The sequence below is a fragment of the Carcharodon carcharias genome, chromosome 23, assembly GCF_017639515.1.
Source record: "Carcharodon carcharias isolate sCarCar2 chromosome 23, sCarCar2.pri, whole genome shotgun sequence".
In the NCBI taxonomy this organism is placed as follows: domain Eukaryota; kingdom Metazoa; phylum Chordata; class Chondrichthyes; order Lamniformes; family Lamnidae; genus Carcharodon; species Carcharodon carcharias.
Window position 1 is genome coordinate 25,372,699 of NC_054489.1, and position 17,214 is coordinate 25,389,912.

General features: G+C 39.9%; 1 protein-coding gene across 1 annotated transcript in view; it reads left to right on the top strand.

Annotated features, from left to right (window-relative positions):
- Window positions 1-209: 209 nt before the first annotated feature.
- LOC121294072 (neurabin-2-like) overlaps window positions 210-17,214 on the top strand; it is a 215,898-nt gene continuing 198,893 nt past the window's right edge. The window contains exon 1 of the mRNA XM_041173189.1: window positions 210-1,841. Within this exon, the coding sequence (XP_041029123.1) occupies window positions 282-1,841 (1,560 nt within the window). The 5' untranslated portion in view covers window positions 210-281. The remainder of the gene's footprint in view (window positions 1,842-17,214) is intronic.

Here is a 17,214-nt window from a genome sequence, read left to right on the forward strand (position 1 = left end):
TCCGTCAGGCGGCTTGCGTGCTTTGATGTTGCATTCGGTGCTCTGTTCCCGGGCTTTATTTTAGTCTTTGTTTTCTTCCCCCTCCTTCCCCTTTTTTTTGTGTAGATGGAGGACGACCAGCCTTCTTGAGGTCGACAGATTGCAACCATGAGCCTGATTCTGTAGCTAATTTCCTTCCCCCCCCCCCCCCCCCCGCTCTCCTCCTCCTCCTCCTCGCTCTCTCTCTCTCTCCGGCGATCGGAAAGAATGCAGCTCTGGAGAAGGGGAGCGCTGCATTAAACATGATGAAGACCGAGACATCATCAGCATCAGCATCAGCAGCATCCAGCCTGAGGAGCCCTTCTCCCCACCGCAATGCCTATGAAGCAGAGATTCAGGCTCTGCAGCAAAGCAGCAGCCAGAGCCAACCCACCGCCAATGGGGAGCAGAAGCCAGCAGCTGAGGATGCCGAGGGGAGGAAGCAGAGCCGGGGCAAGAAGTACGGCTCCAATGTCCACAGGATCAAGAACATGTTCCTGCAGAAGATGGGCACCACCCCGAATGAAGCCACTGGCATCCCGGCCAAGGGCAAGGAGAGGTCCGTCCGCCTGTCCCTGCCCCGAGCCAGCAGCCTGAACGAGAACGTGGACCACAGTGCCCTCCTGAAGCTTGGCACCAGCGTCTCGGAGAGGGTGAGCCGCTTCGACACCAAGTCCGAGAGACCCTTTTCCAAGCTGCAGGAGACCAGGAAGCTCTTTGAGAAGAACATCCAGGAGAAGAACGCCTCCAACCGGATCTTGCTGAAGAAGGAAAGGGCTGGGCTCAAGGACAGCAAGTTGGATGTGGTGGTCCGCTTCAACGGGAGCACCGAGTCACTGGACAGCCTGGAAACAGAGGCCATTTCGCCCACGGTCAGCCAGCTCAGTGCAGTCTTTGAAAGCGGTGCCAATCAGCGAAAAACCCTGGAGCGAGGGCCAAGGCAAGGTGCCTGCCCCCTCAGTTCCAAGCCGCTTTCTAGAAAGTCTAAATTAGTTCTTAAAAACCAACAAGATGCACTTAAGACAGAAAGTGGGAGTAATAGTGATGGTGACCTCCCCCTTGACCTGCCTGGGGGGCCCGGTCAATTCAGAAAACCATCTGAGGAACTACAGTCTGATAAGTCGCTGAGTGGCTCACCATCCAGAAGTAATTTAGCCAGCAAGTTGGCATCGCTTGTGAAACACGGAGACAGTTTGAAAGAAACGAGATCAGCATCATCTGCACAAAGGTCACAAAAAATCGAGGAGGTCAGAAAAATTAGGCCAGTGGAGGTGGAAGACACTGTAGAGTCGGACCAGGAATCCGGACCTACAGACGATGGAAAAGAGAATCCAGAAATTGCTCTTCAGGACTCTGACAATGGCAGTGGCCTCCAACAGGGAGATGCTGTTTTAGAAACTTGTGAGGCTAAATCAGTTGAGACCGAAGCACTGCTTCATGATGTTAATTCAGAAAATGGAGATCTTCCCAAAGACTCTTTGGATCATTTTCAGCCACCGACTTTGGAATCTGCAGAAGGGGCTGTGCACCAAGTAGAGGAGTCCTTGTCATCTAAAGCAGATTCCTTTGAAGAGGGAGAACAGGTTAAAAATGACCTAGATCTGTACGATCATTGCAAAAAAAATGAGGATGTTTCTGAGGCAGACATGGTGGATATTAGCGCCTTTAGTGGGGTTGGTGATGAATCTGAAGGGAGTTGTTTGGATGATGATGAGGACGATGCATTTGAACCGGAAAGTGGCTACTCAGAGATCACTGGATTATCTGATGAAGAGGAACCCATGCCACATAGAAAGATTCGCTTTAGCACTGCATCAATTAAAGTAAGTCCATATAAAAAGGAACTTGTCCAGTCATTGAAAATGACCATTGAACGCTTCTTTTTTGTTTACATATTTTACATATGTTATAGTTTTTAACATTTTAATCTTAAGTATTCGGTGAATAAAAAGGATGCTTATGGTTTTCGTATCTGGAATAAATATTAACATCCCTGCATCCTTGAAACATTGAGTCCTTCATTAATAATATGTTTTTTGTTATTATATGAAAATTACATCAGATTAAACAACTTAATAGATAATTAGTGGTTTTAATCAACTTCAGTGGAATGTAACTTTAAGTAGCGTTACCAACTTGATGGAATTAACCTTAATTATTTTTATAACTCCCTCTTAACTGACTAGTATGGACTTCTAGTCACTTTTTAATAATACGGCAATCTGAATTTTATTTCACAGCGGTAGATGGACATTTTACAAACTTACCAGTAATTCTCAAAGGCTGTTAACTCCAGGCACCATGTCAGCTGGAAATTAGTAATTGAAATCAGTGGTGTTCTTGTGGGTAGGTGGGATCAGTTTGAGTGCATTTGCACATCTTAACTGACCCTGTTAATAAGTCAGGATTATATGTTGAAAGATGAACATGAAGTCTCAAGGCAAAAATGAAGTTCATTCATATAGTAAATATGCTAACCCATATCTTTATGTACAAGCACTTTACCGTTTAACTTAGTATATTATTCACTCGTGCTGCATGTACGTTTGAATCTACTACTGTAAATTAAGTGAAACTATCATATGAGGGGATGTAGTTAGAATTTTAATGATGAAAGAAACCTGGAGTTAATTGACATTAAGTTTTTATTTCATTGTAATAGAAGTTGACTTTAGAAATGTAAACATTTCAAAGTCATTGAGAATAACATTAAGTGAGATGCCTTTTTTTAAAAAAAGGCCCATTCATTGGTTAGGCTTTTGAATCCATGAACACTTCTGTTGTGACTTGGTTATTGTGAGATTACCAGTGATTTAAAATTTGCGCACCAGCCATTTTTTGACTAATAAGTTGTCAACTGGGAATTGTTGAATACTTGAACTTTTGACATTTGTCTATTTCCCCACCTTTATCACTCAGATTCGGTCCAGTAATTGGTCGCCACAGAACTTCCTGTCTACAACAGGAAGTGGCATGATAGGACTTCCTATGTAATTATCAAGCGCAGTAGAAAATGGAGTTAAATTTAAAGACAGTTTTAGATATTAGCAACATTATTTGGTCAGGAACTTTACAAAATAAACTGTTAATTTTGTTAAGATAATGCACAATATTTTGAAATTTTATTCACATTTAAACCTACAGAAGTTGTCGTTTTGACAGCTATACCCTTAATTTTCTTAGTGAATGTTATGACAAAGGATAGTTACTGTTGAGGAAGGCCAGTTGGCCTATCCAAATGTATCCAGGCCAGGCAACATATACCACCCCTCCCCAACACAGCAAGCAGCTCTGTCTTAAATAATCCCAAACTCTTGTATCCTGTCTGGAAGTCAGTTACCATCTGATCATTCTTTGCATATTGCAATTGCTTATTTTCTGAATTTTGTTTGCTTTATGGTCAAAAAAAATCTAAAAGCTTCAGCGTGAATCTTTTAAATCTGCAGTGCTGTCTATGTGATCAGTAAATAGAAAATGAATTGTGTAGATCTTTATAATGAAGTGTAAAGGCTAAATATGGTTAATAATAATGCTTGTATTTATGCAGTATGTTGTGTCTGTACAGCGAATGAACTTCAAAGTGCAGTCAGCATTGTACGTAGACAGGATGTGGTGCCCTAGTGAAAGAAGTGTCTCATTTTCAGTCAACTCATTGAAAACCACAGTAGTAATTTTGTACAACAAAAATAATTGCAATTGTTTTTGTTTTCTTAAGACAGTTCCATCACTGGATTTTCTCACAACCTTTAATATCTCATACTTGTGTTACCATTGTGTATATGGACTTTCAAAAGGTGTTTGACAAAGTGCCACATAATGGACTTTTTGGCAAAATTAAAGCCTACAGGATTAAAAGGGGCAGGACACAAAATTGACTAAGCAACAGAAAACAGGGTAGTGGTGAATGCTTGTTTTTCAGTTTGGAGTATCATTCCCCATGGGTCGGTATTAGGACCACTTTTTGATATATATTAATGACCTTGACTTGGGTATACAGGGCATTAGGCATAATTTCAAAGTTTGCAGGTGATAGGAAACTTGCAAATATAGTAAATAATGAGGAGGGTAATAACAAACTTCAGGAGGACACAGACAGACTGGTGAGATTGGCAGACACGAGGCAGGAAATATTTAACATGGAAATGTGTGAAGTGATTCATCTTGGGAGAAGAATGAGAGGCAACAAGAATTAAATAGTACAATTTGAAAGGTAGTACAGGAATAGAGCGACCTGGAGATGTGTATACACAAATCTTTGAAGGTGATGGGACAAGCTGGAACGGCTGTTAAAAATGGCATCTGGAATCCTTGGTCATATTAGTCAAAGACTAGAGTACAAGAGCAAGAATGTTATGCTAAAGCTTGGCTAGTCCTCACCTGGGGTATTGTCTTCAATTCTGGACAATACACTTTCAGAAGGGTGTCAAGTCCTTGGAGAGAATGCAGAAGAGATTTACTGGCATGGTTCTGGGTTTGAGGGGCTTCATTTATGTGGAGAGATAAAAGAAGCTGAGGTGGCTCTCAAGGAGGAGGTGTTCAAAATAATGAATGATTTTGATAGAGTAAATAAGGAGAAACTGTGTCCATGACAGAAGGGGTGGTAATCAGAGGACACAGATTTAAGGGATTTGGCAAAAGAACTAGAGACAGCACGAGGAAACTTTTTATCTACGCAAATGAGTTGTTGTAATCTGGAATGTGCTGTCGGAAAGAGCTGGTGGCTGATTCAATAGTAAATTTCAAAGGAGAATTGGATGAATACTTGAAGGGAATAACAAATTACAGGGTCATGGGGGGAAAAAAGCAGGTGAGTGAGATTTATTGGATAGCTCACCAAGGAGCCAGCACAGGCGTAATGGGTTGAATGCCCTTCTTTTGTGCTATATTCTGATTTTATGATATTTGGTATATGATGGATAACAAAATAATGGTAAAACAAATAAACAGAAGAACAAGTGTCCAACATATCCATCTGCCGGTAAACCTAACAACTGATCTTATACTTTGAATATGTTATTCAACTATGTTGAGCAATGCTAATTAAGCTAATATTATCAGTATTTGATTGATGAAGCTATTTCAGTTTAGTAATTAGTTTCTCCAATGGACTATTTCGTCTTATTTAGTGCTTAGGAAGCTAGCAAACAAACTGAAATTCAAATCAAAGAGATAAAGACTATCCCCCCAGGAATAACCTATTTCACTATTGTTTCATAATGTAATAAAATACCTATGATTAAAGGCCTGTGATCTATTATAGAATGACATTCTGTGATATGTCCAGCAATTTTTATAACCCACTGTGAGGATCATGACTTTGCCTAAAATATTGTGTTGTTTTGCAATTGTTAAGAATATAACAAAAACAGCCTGCAATTAAAAAGCACCTTTAATGTAGGAAATATGCCCAAGGCGCTTTCTTCACAGGAGTATGATTGGACAAAAATTGACACTGAGCAATAGAAGGAAAAAGTGAAAAAGGCTATTAAAAGATTAGTTAAGGAGGATTGTAAAGGAAATAAGAACTGAGAGGTTTATGCAGGAATTCCAGAACTTAGGACACAGCTGCCACTGGTGGGGGAAAGGCTGTGAGGGATGTGTAAGAAGCAAGAGTTTGAGGAATGCAGAGTTCTACAGGGCTGGAGGATGTAACAGAGTTGGAGAGGGGTGAGGCCTTGAAGGGATTTGAGATGTTGGTGAATCCGGAGTCAGTGTTGATCAGTGAGCAAAGGGATGATGGGTGAGCAGCACTTGGCTTGGAGGTTTGATGCAGGCAGGTGAGTTTTGGATGAGCTCAAGTTTTATTTATTTTTTATTCAGAGAAGTGGGCATTGCTGGCTAGGCCAGCATTTATTGCCCACTCCTAATTGCCCTTGAGAAGGTGGTGGCGAAGGGTGGAAGATGGGAGGCTGGCCAGGAGAGCATTGGATAAGATCAGTCTGGAGGTAACTAGAGCATGGATGAGGGTTTCAGCAGCCAATGGGTCGAGGCACAGGCAGAGACAGGTGATGTGAAGTAGATTGTCTTAATGCTGGATTGGATACATGGTGAGAAGCTCAATCTAGGGTACAATAGGACCCCAAGGATGCCAATGGTCTGGTTCAGCCTGAGACAGTGGCCAGGGAGGAGGATGGAATCAGTGGCAAAGGAACATAGTTTGTGGCTGGGGATCGAAGCCAATGACATTGGTCTTCCCAAAATAACAATGTTTCTGGACAGAAATACAGATAGAATATTGTCAGCATTTAATTTGGAGTGCTGATGCAGAGCACAAAATGGGCAGAAAGGTTTGCTTGATGTTCTGACTGGGAGATCAACTGATTTCCCAGCAATGCTCTTGCTTGCTGATGTTTCCACAGAGACTTCTGTTCTGAATTATTTTTTAGTCCACAACCTCGTCAAAGAAATTATAGTGTTTGAGCGTTCAGAAAATCAGTGAGAAAACTCAAAGCAGTGTTAGAGGGTCGGTTGTGAGTGATGGGCTAGAAGTATGATTTTTTTCCAGTTATATCTCACTATTTTCTGCAGATTGTCCCGTGATAAATGACTAGCCATATATACATAATTTATGAATGCCAAAAGACTTTTTGAGTATTCCATATATTTTGATTGTGTTTCCATGTTACGTGCTACTTTCGAAGAAGAGCAGGTGCTTTTTCCACAATGTCTGGCTGGCTAATAGTTATCCCTGAACTAACAGCACTGTCTTTATTTCATTGCTGGTATATAGGAGCTCGCTGTGCTCAAATTGACTGCCGCATTTCCGATATTACAGAAGTACTTCCGAAGTACTTCATTTGGCTGTTAAGCACTTTGGGGCACTCAGAGCTGGTGAAAAGCACAAAATAATTGCAAGTTCTGTCTCCAACCATTTTTTTTTTAAAAAACTAGTTTGCTTTCTACCACACAATAGGAACCTGAGGATGCCAATGGTCTGGTTCAGCCTGACACGGTGGCCAGGGAGGGGGATGGAATCAGTGGCAAAGGAACATAGTTTGTGGCTGTGAGGAAGGGATATCACTGTGGTGCATGCATTAGTTAGTGAGAGACATGAAGAATAAATCATCTAGCCACCCATAGTAAAGAGTTAGGACAATTCAGTTCAAAAAGGTTACTGACACAAGCCCAGAAATTATTCTTGGTGATATTAATGAGCATATGTTTAGAATGTTGTATGCCATTCCTCTGCCATCTATTTTAATGGATGTCTTAACTTATTTTTTATAAAAAAGGTTAATGCATGCATTAAAATAGCTGACAGGACAGTGTGTTTGCTATAATTTTGAAGAATCTAAGAATTGTGAACTATTATTTTTAGAATAATGGGGTAAATATAGAGGAAAAACATTTATGTCCATTCACAGTAAACTGGATGGAATTTGTATAGGTTCAAGAGGAATAATTGTACTTCCAGGTTACAGGTCACAGCACACTTAAACAACACAAACAGGGTTGAGAGCAATAGATGGCCACTTTTGACTTAATGACACTGTATTTTGTGTTACCCAGATCCAATTATATTATTCCTGGGATAATGCTCCACTGATTTAGAGAACTTTCATGCAGACATTTTTATTACTGACTGTAATATCAGGGTTATTTAATTGTGCAAAATGTGTAAATGGACAACAATGCTGAAGAGATTTTGATTATGAAAGATGATTGTCCCCCCTTGTTCTAATTGCAGCATCAAACTGTCTTCAAGAATGGAAGGAACCGGTACTGCTGTGATTAATATTTAGAATCCAGTCAGTGTGTAGCTGTTGAATTGGCAAGCCTTCTGTCTGAAAGGGTTTTATCCATGTCAACTGCAGCATTTCGTGAGATGCTATACCTCGGGTTGTGATTTAAAAAAAGAACAGACACTTGTCTGTTTTTGTCTCAACTTATGCAAAAGGTGTATGTGCCCTTTAGGCTGACCACAGAAATACACTGACGTTGGAGATCCTAAAGGAATCGCTGGAATTCTGTCTTGCTTTGCACATGAAGAACAATGAAAGTTAATATTATGATGGAGGCTGAAAGCAGGTTGCCAAAATTGACAATTGGTGGAGTCAGTGGTTGAATTCTGATAAGATTACTGTTACTAAAATGGCATTACAGAATTCAAATTTAAGTGCAATTTGACGTGGTTGTTGTTTTATTTAGTTACTAATGTAATGAAATCAATACATCTAAAGCAGTATAGTTGTGTATGGTTTGACACATCAGTTGCATATAACTTTGGCTAGCTTGCTTTCCTCTCGTCATCAAATGAATTTTGATGACCAATGATTTAAACCTGGGTTCCCCGTATTTCAAACTATAACCAGCTGATCTCCCTCCCCTGGCATTGCTGACAAGTATGCTGGGCCTGGCAGCAGAGTCATGTTTGGCTGATGAAAACGGGTTTAATGCAGCCTTTTAAGGTCAATGTCGAGTCACTTCCTTCTCTGAGTGTATGTGAATAGATATTGAACTCCTATGGTGTTGCTGATTGTAAATCAGATGCTATGCTGGTGAGAAAGATGCTACATATCAATGCATAATATTTCAATGAGCAGAACCTTGCAGGGCTGAGTGGGCCGAGGTTGTTTTAGTCATAACCTGATGCCGTGCTTTTTGATTTTCTTGTTGAGTTTCTTGCGCTTTTCTACGGTAAGGAAGCTTGCTAGATTATGTCAGAGGGGTATTAAGAGTCAGCTCTTGCATTTGAGAGGGACCATTTTATTATAACAGCTCTGCAGCAGCATTGCTCACAGCAAGTCAGATGTTGCACCGTTTTCTAAGGACAGGGGCACCTAGCCATGTACTGTACAATGTAACATTCTGCTGTTAAAATGGCCCTCTGGCCTTGTAAGGACTCACATTGTTAAACAAATAAAAATCTTGGGTTATGTATATATTTTTTGACCAAGCAATTTTGCCAATTGGAATATGCTTGCCTTAACATTGTTTGGCATCTGGAACAAAACTGTGACATCTGAGGTACAATGCTTGCATGACCTAAATATTCTTGACAGGTGGAACATCTAGGGCAATTGATTGGAAGGGCGAGTGCTGGTTGGTTGTGACAGGCCTCTGTGCTGCCTTGTGAACTGGTTAAAACAAAACCGTGGAATTTTTTTTTAAAAAGCAGACTCAGCAATTCCTTTCATAGGATTTTTTTTTGCCTTTTTAAATTCTAAGGATCCCTCCAACTCCTCTGGTTACTCAAATGTTGGAAAAGACATCAGTTGACATGTTTATGTCATTGGTATAGTGTTACAATACCTTCACCTGTATATGGGAAGATGTATCGTGGTCCCTACTTCAACCTGCAGCCAATTCCAGAAGTGGTCAGGGTGACTGGGCAGCTACCTTCTCAAGAAACAGCTCCTCTTTCCATAAGTTAAGGAAGGTTTTTCTGTTAAAATATCGTTCCCAGTTTTGGCAGTGATAAAGGCTCTAACATGTTTCTCATGTTAGGCACAGTTTCACAGGTAGTGGCACCACTTTGGCAACTTGGACAAGGAAGAGCCTAAACAGTCAGAGCTATTTGACTATGGGAAAACCACAATCAAGCCTGATATTATCCTCAGTAATATCAATATAAGCAAAGGTCAGAAGGATTATTTTAGAATAGCTGTATGATACTGAATGGACCATTCTCTGAATGATTGGCAAATCATCTTCCCTTGACCAGCCGAGTAACTATATTTATTTTGAATCAGTTCTCTAAAAATGAGACAAGCATAGGAAACTCCCTTCAGCTTCATCTAACTCATAAGTGGGGCGGTGTCACTTTGGTTCCTTAGATCAGTCAGACCCAGATCAGAAATGTGCAGTGTGGTAAAGTGAGGTTGCACACGGAACAGTGCCTATATAATATACTGCCATGCAGGACAGTGTGACATTGCAAATTGAATTAGGCTTTATAGTAGAGCTATAAGTTTGGAAGGTACTGCTGAAATACCTCCTATGTTTGGAGAATCTGTTTCGATTGGCGGAAGGGTTGACACCAGAGGGCGTGGACTTAAGGTGAGCGGCAAAATAACCAAAGGCGACATGAGGACATTTTTTTTTAATGCAGCGAGTAGTTAGGACCTGGAATGCACTGCCTGAGAGTGTGTTGGAGGCAGGTTCAATTGTGGCTTTCTGATTGGGTAATTGTCGGAAGAGAAAACATTTGCAGGACTATGGGAAAAGGGCAAGGGAGTAGCACTAGGTGAGTTGTTTTTGCAGAGAGCCAGCGCAGACACAGAGGGCCGAATGGCCCCCTTCTGTGCTGTAACCATTCTGTGATTCTGTAGATAGCACACAGTGCAGCCACAGAATGCTGGCAGTGAAAGGAGTGGCTGCTATTCTCTCTCCTACTTTAATCAGCAGGAGCAGAGAAGAAACTATATCTCATGTTTAGAATATTCTTGTAGACCAGTGTTTTAACATAGCATTAATTTACATGACACCTTAATAAAAATTCAATAGCTATGACGTATGTTGCAATTTAAAAGACCTTGAATTTTATTTGAATTTTAGATACAATTTGACGTGATCTGTTGAAAATTCAAATTTTCAACCTTGCCATAGAAAGCAATTATGACTCATCTTCTCAGCAGTATTTGTTTACATTAGTAAAATTTGAACAACGGTAGCCATTTTGTATCCTAACTCAGACAGTAACCAGGTTCGTGGTTATGTTTGACTAAAGCTACTTTTAAATCCGTTGCAGCTCAGACTTTTCGCAGCACGAACTTCCGACTCTGCTATGTTATTTATGTTCTTAATTAAAATAATTGTATAATTCCGTTTTGAACACAGAAAATTACTTCAGTTTCTCAGGAGTATGTTGTATTTTTATCTCTGTACACTTGCACCTCAACAGCATTTATGGTTAGATGTGGAAAGTAAAATAACAAATGTTCAGACTTTCATCCCTCACGATTCTCAAAGCACCAGGTAGGATGTGCCTGTGCCTATCTTATTTTTAGCTAATGCCAGTAGATCGCTCTTGAGATCGACAGTAAATAGTCCAGGAACTAGGATTCGGTTTTTAATATTGCCCAGCCACTCAGTGTTACCCAAGTGAAACATGGCATCATTCCTTGTTGTTAAATATCAAATTTACTAGGGAAATGGTGTAGAATTTCCACACGGTTCCTCCCAACCTCTCAGCATCATTTTGACAGAAGATTGGCGGAAATTTCCAAGAAATGGCTCAAACAGCCATTTACATCGCTGCTGTGGGGTTTCCAGCAAAGTTACAGTGGAAGTCTGTAAAAACTTCTCAATAGTTTTACTTCAGTATGTCACATGACAAATGTGAAGCAAAAATATTACACGGTACTGGAAGATACAGAACTTCTCTGATGTAAGGAAATATTTTTAAATCACTTTACAAAAGTTGTTTAGAAAACAAGGAACTCAGTCTTCCTCCCAACAAATCAGTTGGTTATATTTTACTTTTCGGTGTGTCCCAACAGAAATTTCCACTATTTGCTTATAGTTCTTGGTATTTCAGTTTCACAGCAGCAAGGTCAAAATACAGTGACTAATATGCATCATATGTACACACACGAAAGCCACAACGTCCCTGTATCTAGGTCCAAGCTTTAAGAATGATGCAAAGCTCAAGCATCAGAGCTCGAGGGTGGGGTTGGGGGTTGGGGGTTGAGGGGTGGGGTGGGGGTGGTGGTGTGGTGTGTGTGGTTTGTGCGGTCGGGGATGTGGCCTCCACAGAGGAAATTGCCTCATTGGAATCCAGCCACCCATTTCCTGTCTGGAAGGGTCGCAATGCAGCAAAAAATGGCACTGCAGGGAAGCTGCCTGCTGAGACCAGGTAGGTGGCAAGCTTGGTTTTGGGAGCCATCATGCAGGTAGTAGTGGAATGGTGTGTCCTTGGCATGGCCAGGCTAAGCTTTCCTCATGGGGCTCAGAGGAGCACCCTGGCCCCTCAACCAAAGCTAAAAAAAAAGACTCATACCTGTTTGGATCTCTGGGTGCTTTTAGCTGCTCACCTGCTGAGCAGGTAGGGTTAAGATTGCCCCCGTTATTCTGGTTAGTGTATATAGAAAGGAAAATGTTGGCAAAAAGAGTTTACTTGAAACGTTTGATTGGTTGGTTCCATGGTGGTTGATTCTTCCGATGTGGGAACAATGGTTGCTTAATCAGTGTCGAACCTGGTTATTTAAGACAATAATTGAAGTGTGACATGCAGGTTTATCATGTAGCCAGCTATTGGAGCGCATTATGATTTATACACAAAGCTTTTAATTGTAGTGTAGATATTAGCCTTGACATTCCATGAGGTTTTCTTTGACTCCTGCAGGAGACTAATGTAAGTGGCTGAAAACAGAGATTTACTCTGTTTCGCTAGAGGCCCCATAATCTCTTATGGTTCTGATAGGAGATGGGAGAACTTCAGAGAATTTCAAAGCTTTTATTTTTATGTTTCTTATTTAAATAGCCTCCTAGTTTGCCAATAACCGATTCATAAAATTGCCAACAAAGCTGCACTTAAGTAAGAAAAGGCAAGGTAGTCCCTCAATTGGGGATGGGCAATAAATGCTGCTGTTGCCAGCAATGCCGACATCATGAGTGATTTTTAAAAAATCCACTATTATCATGATATTGTAATTTTAAAATGGTTAGTATATAAAATACAGTCTGGCAATCATTATACCTTAATATGATTAATGTTGTAGAGAGCTGTTAAATTTTTTACCTTTGCTAACTTAAAAGAACTAAGCATAATTTGTGAGCAAAACATTTTTGGTGTAGCTACAAAATAAGAAAAATGAAATAAAATACTATGGTCCAATTACAATTAAATATTACAATCAAAACCACTCATCTGCCTGCCATTGTGAAGATGGATCAGGATTTCCTACCCACTCCCAGTTTCCCTCCCTTGATAGTTCAGTTTTATGTGTTGTACAAAGGGTGTATGATGTGTAATATCTTTACAAGGTGGTGCACACAGCAGAATAAACAAATGGTCCTGCCACTTTTAGATGGATGTCCTAGACCAGGGCCCTGAACGTTTATAGTAACCAACTTCTGCTTAGTGTTTATCTTATACAATATCTCGTTTATGCATAACATGCTAAGGGGATCTGTCATTCACTTTCACATAACCAGTGTTATCCAAAACAGACGATTACTACTGCTTGATAAAGGTTGTTTCACTACGTGATTTGCTTATTTTATTTTCCCAGCCCCATACACAGTCTCCCTTTGCCTCAGCTTTTCCCTGTCAGTGTGCCCACTCCCTTCAGGCAACTCAACCTGAATTGGCAAAATTTAACCTGAAGAACCCAAGTTTTAAAAAGGTAACCGAGAAGAGCTCTCTCTTGGTTCTGTTCTTTGATTCCTTTTATGGGAAGAGTCAGATTATCCAGCTGCTGATGTGAGGGTTCCTCCCAGTAAAGAAAATAATGAATTCATTCAGCATATCTGGTCTAGACTTAAATTGGAAGCATTTCTTGATTAGCAGTTATTGGAATTGTATAACAGAATTCTCCTGAAATAGTTTGACCACTTTAAACTTTTTTTTAACTAAAGAATACATTTTGATGAAGATTTAAGGCAGACAAATGAGATAATGAAATGTCGTGAAGAATCAGCTAATCATATATTTCACTTAAAGGATGCACTAAGGAGAAGATCCCGCTTGAAGATGTGACCATTGCATGATGTTTATCTAGGTGAAATATTACAGCAGTTACTGTTAAGTGGCTAGAAAATAGCACCTACCTAAAACTGCTATTAGGTATGATAGAACAGGATCTCGCCATAACCAGTCAAATGGTCTATTAAAATATCCTTGATAGGAACCTTTCTTTCTCAATCAATATTGTGTACATTTATTTATTTTGAACTCTAGTTTACACTCTCCCTAAATTGAGCTGATCCAAAACTCTGTTGTTCATATGCTAACTTGCATCAAGTGCTGTTCACCCATCACCTGTTCTCACTGATCTGCACTGGTTCCCGGTCCAACAACGCCTGGAATTAAAAATGTTGATCGCTATTTTTAAATCCCCTCCATGGTTTTACCCCTCCCTATCCCTAGAATCTTCTCCAGGCCCAGAATGATCCTGAGACCTCTGTGTTCCTCTAATTATGGCCTCTTGCACACCCCTGGATTTTTTTTGGAATTCCATCGGCAGATGTGACCACAGCTGTCTCAGCCATAAGCTCTGGAATTGCCTCCCTAAATTTCTGTGCCTTTCCACCTTTTGACTAAGGTTTTGGACACCTGGACATCTCTAATTATATGGCTCGCTGTTTTGTTTAAAAGATTGCTCGTGTGAGGTGTCTTGAGGGATGTTTTACTAAAATAAAGGCACTACATAAATACAAGTTAATGTTGTGCTTTACACTAGGGAATGGTTATTATCTACTGTGCGTTTCGTTGACAAATATTCAAGCTATACGTGTCTATAAAGTGCTAAAAATAAGTTGACATTTGCATTAAACATTTTACAGGCTGTAATTTCTCTTGTTTAAAATTAAATTATCTAGCTTCAGCGTGAATGATTTGGTTCATGTCATTAAAAGGGGCTTTTAAACACTGTCTTGAACTAAAATAATAGCTGCAGTGCTTACAACAACAACTTAGATTTATATAGCACCTTTAAGGTAACAAAGAAGTCCCAAGGGGCCTCACAGGAGCATTATAAAACAGGATATGACATTGAGCCACATCAGGAGGTATCCGGCCACATGGCCAAAAGCTTGGTCAAAGAGGAAAGTTTTAAGGAGTGTCTTAAAGGAAGAAAGTGAGGTAGAGAAGTTGGGAGATTTAGGGAAGGAATTCCAGAGCTTAGGGCCTTGGCAACTGAAGGCACGGCTACCAGTGGCGAAGTGATTAAAATCAGGATGCCCAATAAACCAGAATTATAGGGATGCAGATATATTGGAGGGTCATGGGGCTGGAGGAGAATACAGAAATAGGGAGAACTGAGGCCATAGAAGCTGTTTTAAAACAAGTTGAGAATTTTAAGATCAAGACATTCTTTGACTGGAGCCCATGTAGGTTGGTGAGCATAGGGATGATAGGGAAACACACTTGGTGCAAGTTAAGTTAGTGTTTAAAAAGTTACGTATTGACAGAAGACAGTGGTGCTGATTAATGAACAGATGTTACATAATTATCAAATAGTAATTCTTTTATTTTACCACTGGAAAGACAATTGCGTGCATAATTTTAATAATCTCGCCCTTCATTTTCAATCTTGCCAAACTGTAAGTTGCATTTCTTATGTCAATAATACCAAAATATTAAAAGCTGTTGCAAAATGCAGCAAAAAAATCTTTGAAGTTGTAAGATTTTAAAATAGTTATGTTTTATGCCTCTCACAGACGATGTAAAGAAAGCCTCCTTGTACTGAGTACAGGAATAAATCCATTCATTAAATGCAGGAGTGTTTATGTATTAAGGAATTTCCTTTTAGCGGTTATATACTTTGATTCTTCAGTAAGATAACAAGATGTTATAATTAGATATTGAATGGAACTTCTTTGTATAGACTTTCTTTGCATTTGTGCTCATGGAGTGAAAGAAGGTAGTGCCGTGAATGGGGGTAATAACCTGTTCTTAGCCCGGGTAAAGCACGGGTCATATTCAGATGATAACTAGGCTATCATCATGATTTGCTTAAGTCGAATTTTAAAAGAGCAGAAGTGTGCTTATTCTCACGGCTTTTCTCTTGTGAGATTGCCAATTGCAATTGTAGTTGTGTTCTGCTGTTACAGCGTTTTTATGCTTGTGCTCCCTTGAGAATTAGATTGAGATTGTCCGAACTACTGGCATTTAATTTAGGCCTGTTAGTGATCAGAGAGAAGAGAATCCGTCGTATTTCTCAGGCACGGCGTGAAATCAGTTGCTAAAGGTAAACAAACACAATTCAGTGAATCACCCAATTTCACAAAAGCGAATAATTTTAAATGACGCTTTGATCCTAATGGCAGCTTGTGATTAGTATCTTAATATTGAACCAGCCCACTTTGAATGACAGCCGCACATACATAAAAATTCCAACAAAGATTGGATGCAGCAGTGTTTGTGCATGTTTCAGAGGTAAGAAATGCAATTTATTCTATATTATAGATAATGAATGAATTTCAGAGAGGTGAATAGTGAATTTGCTGCTCAAGAAAGGAAATTAACCTTTTGCTCTTGCTCTTGTCAAAAGAAAAAAAAAAGCTCCTATTGAAGTATTTTCTTGCCTTGATGGATGGTGGATTGACAATAAACGTCAAATCATTGTATGGATTTCTAGCTTTGTTTTATTCAGGAATGGAGCTAATGCCAAGTTTGGGGCAAAAAGCCTTTAGCTGTGTCATCAAGCATTTTAGAGTGTAGTGCCAACTAAGACTGTGTCAGTCAACACTGTAACAGTTTCTCCCTTCATCTTTAGGTCCCTAATGACCACAACCTATTCATAGAATCACACAATAGTACAGCACAGAGGAAGGTCTTTCGGTTCATTGAGGTAATACCACCTCTTTCGGAGTGCAATTCTGTGTCCCGCATTTTTCCCAATATCGCTGCATTTCTTATCGTCCAAGTATTTATCTCATCCTCTTTTGAAAACTACTTTTGACACTGTTTCTCCTGCTCTATCTGCCAGTGCATTCCAAATCCTAAACATGTATTATGTAAAAAAAATGCTTTTCCTCATGGTATCTCTGGTTCTTTTGCCAGTCAGCTTAAACCTGTGATCTCTGGTTAACAACCCGACAGCCATTGGAAACCAGTTCTTTTTATTTACTTGTGCTAAACCCTTCCTGTTTTTGAGTACCTATCAAGGTTCCTCTAAGCCTTCTCTGCTCTAATGAGAACAATCCCAGCTTTTCCAGCCTACCTACATACCTAATCCCTCATCCTTGGAACTGCACTTTGGGTCCACTCACAATTCTTTTCCCATGATTTGCGACTGTGGACTTTTCCCGCATTGTTTTTCAGCCACTTGATTGCATTCCTACCTAAAATTGGGTAGTTGATGTAGCACGATGTTAAAGTAAGCAAATGTACCTCTTCCTCTTCTTCTAAACCCAGTCCTGGTTGTAATGTGCAAGCATTCTTTGAAGATTAAATTTCTAATAATTGGAGTCATTGTAAGACTTTATGAACCAATTTAAACTTGGCCACGTTGCTGATAATGAGGTTGTAACTGCCTCAAAATGAGGTCAAAAGACTTACTGCCCAAAGCCATTAATATTCTGGCCGCC